At 37.8% G+C, this 3078-nt stretch overlaps 1 protein-coding gene across 1 annotated transcript; it reads right to left on the reverse strand.

The window, feature by feature from the left end:
* Window positions 1-2291: 2291 nt before the first annotated feature.
* Window positions 2292-2855, reverse strand: LOC113345778 (uncharacterized protein Mb2253c-like). The gene has a single exon (XM_026589453.1). The coding sequence runs from the start codon at window positions 2853-2855 to the stop codon at window positions 2292-2294; it is 564 nt and encodes a 187-aa protein (XP_026445238.1).
* Window positions 2856-3078: the final 223 nt, after the last annotated feature.

Below are 3078 nucleotides of genomic sequence, written 5' to 3' on the forward strand. Positions count from 1 at the left end.
AGTAATCACCTGAGATGGTATGATCGATTATGTGTACGACCAACTCTGGGTAAAGGGGAACCGATACTAGTAAGAGGTGCAACACATCACAAAGGGGAATCGATCCTTGTATGAGGTGCAGCAAGTTTGTAGCAGAAAGGGGAACCGATCCTATGGACATGTGCAACACGTTTGTAGGCAAAGGGGAACCGATCCTATGGACATGTGCAACACGTACAAGTTAGATACCATATATTTGTGGGGAACCGATCCTACGGACATGTGCAACAAGGGGGAACCGATCCTATGAACATGTGCAATCGGCCACAAAAAGGCTCAATCAAATCCGAGCATGTTTTGTGTTTTTAACACAAAAAAATTATCCAAAAAATATATTTTCGAATTTTCTATTATTCTTGAAATATTAGAGATACCGAAAATATATTTGGTTAATGTGGAAAGATGTCGACACACTTTGAACACGTGCATTAATGTTTATCTTTAATTGTTCAAAGTATTTCCTTAATAGCTACAGGAAGAGAATCCCAGGATCGAAACATAAAAAAGTCAAGAATCTTTTAATTAAGGTAATTAACTTCATTTTTAGGAAAATAAGAATTAGTAATGTTCATTTACTAATTAGAGATTTTCTGAGAGATTTCGATCATTATTTTTGGACAGAGCATTTCCGGGTTGTGCTTTAATGAATATCTTGAGAATATTTTCGGTTTTGGAAATTCCTTGGTGTCCAAACTTCCTTGTCTATAAATACTTGAAGTTTGTCTTTCTTGCAAACTAATCCTTCGTAACAACAAACTTCCTCTTTGTTGTGTTGTTACTGGTGTAGCCGCCTATTCGGAGAGGAGAGTAACCTAATTAGGCGAAATCTCTTATGACCCCTCAGTTTAAAGTCTTTTTTGGGATTGAGAAGCTCTACGAGTACCTTTGGTGGGAAACTAGATAATTACGGTTTATCTTTTGTTTTCATTGATTTGATTGACTAATTGTGGTTGAACTTTGATTGCACCTAGTTTGTTTAAGCTTGAGAATCTTCTCTTCTGATATAAGATTCACTCAAACTAGTTCAAATTTTCGACAGGGATCTTAAGACTGTTGTTAGTTCTAAGACAATCTTGTGATAATCCATTGTTAACAGACTCTGTTTTGTGCGTGATTGATCACAAGAGATTCAAGTGATTGTTTGCAGATGTTTATTGAAGATGTTAGAGCATTGCTCGGTCAAACTCGCATGCGTTGCTATCTCAAGTATGTTTGTAAATGTTAGTGATCCAAACTATAAGTCTTGATTTCTAGCCTACTATAGCTAAGGTCTCAGACTAGGATAGAAAGTGTAGTTGAGCTCAAGAACTCTATGGCAATCATCATACAAGACGAACGACTACTCAAGGAACTGGTGGATCTTCATCGACTAAAAGGTATGTGGAGACTTGAACTTATCTATCACTTAAAAGTCTATCTACTCTATCTCCTATTCTTGAGACAAAATTCATTTTGTTATATAGACTTTGATTATACACATTTGGTATTTCAGCCGAGTTTATCTCGCCTATCTATTTCTCGAAATATGTGTTGGTAACCTTTTGCTTTGGCCAAGTTCATCTTTACCTAGTGACGAAAGTCATGTTATGTTTCAATCACTTTGAAAATTGCTCTGACGAAAAATGGTTTGTGAATAACAACTATATAACATCCTCTGAGAATGTTTCAATGATTGAAATGAGAGTTTAGATTATATAACCATTGGTGGATATAAGCATTGTTGTGGAAACACATACATGTATAAGTCCTTATTCCTTGAACCGAAGTTTGCGAACTTTGTTGATCAAGAGAACCATAATAGTGGCGTGAGCTAAGTCCGTGAACTCAGTCCGCGAACTGGCGGAAGTTCTCGACCCGAGAAAATCTGCTGGAGTTTGTGAACTCCTTCCGGGAACTTAAGTCCGCGAACCCAGTCCGCTAACTTGAGTTGGTTAAATCTAAAAACGATTGTTTGTGAACTTATTCATATTAACTAAGGAATGCTAAATGCAAACCGTGGCTATATAGTTCATGAACCGATTCGAGTGAATCAAATCGTTTTTGCTTCAATTGTGTCTTGTGTAGTTATATAAGATTTCCTTACAATTAAACAACTCTCTAACTAGTTCATTTGAGTCATTTGAACTAGTTATGGTGAAGAAGAACATGGTTGATATGTTTTTTACTCGGTCAATAAATAGATTAAAAAAGCAAAAACTATACAGGTCCTAGGCCAAATAGAAGCTAGCCAGGAGGACACCTTCTAAACAAGCCTATTTAAAACGGAAATAAACCTCACCCGGCCATTCTACAGAAAGCATAGAGATTGGCCTCCCCTCAGAAAACTCAAAAATGTCTTCAGCTAGCAAACAAGCTTGCTTTGCCGAAGCATCAGCTGAAAAATTTACTTCTCTATATTTATGAATAAAACGAATGCTGGAATAAAAATTCCTAGCTAATCTCCACTTCTGCCTTAGTTGCCATGGAAAAGCATCATTCTGGAAGGCCTGAATGCAACTCATCGAATCAGACTGCACGCAGAGTTTCTGCATATTCCACCTCTTAGCCAACATAGCCCCATAAATAATTGCGCACACTTCAGCAAAATAGTTGGTCTGCATGCCAAGACCAACGCTCAAAGCCCCCAACACCGCTGCATTTGCATCCCAAAAAGTAACACCAGCACCTGCAGGGCCTGGATTACCAAGAGACGCACCATCACAGCAAATCATTATCTCATCTTGAAAAGGAGGATCCCACCTTACTTCAATTGGAGAAGAGACCTTGCAAGATCTATGTTTCACCTTGAAATAATTCAAGATGCGGAAATCCTCCATATTATTGTACATATGGCCCTTCAATCGAATTGAGTTATCACTGATTACTTGATAAACTCTACCTTTAAAACCTAGCCAGCGCACCTCCTTATCTTCAAAATAAACTTTGTTGGCGCAGCCTCCATAATTCCGTAGAGATTGCTAAATTAGCAACCAACCACAGATCTTTAATCATCCTGCTGCGCCCTTTAACATCCTTATAAGAAGCCACCAAATCTTCTCT

Source organism: Papaver somniferum, unplaced genomic scaffold, assembly GCF_003573695.1.
Source record: "Papaver somniferum cultivar HN1 unplaced genomic scaffold, ASM357369v1 unplaced-scaffold_83, whole genome shotgun sequence".
NCBI classification, from domain to species: Eukaryota; Viridiplantae; Streptophyta; class Magnoliopsida; order Ranunculales; family Papaveraceae; genus Papaver; species Papaver somniferum.

Bases quoted from the DNA above. Each gene is read 5' to 3' on its own strand.
- LOC113345778 (XM_026589453.1), bottom strand. From the start codon at position 2,855: ATGGAGGATTTCCGCATCTTGAATTATTTCAAGGTGAAACATAGATCT.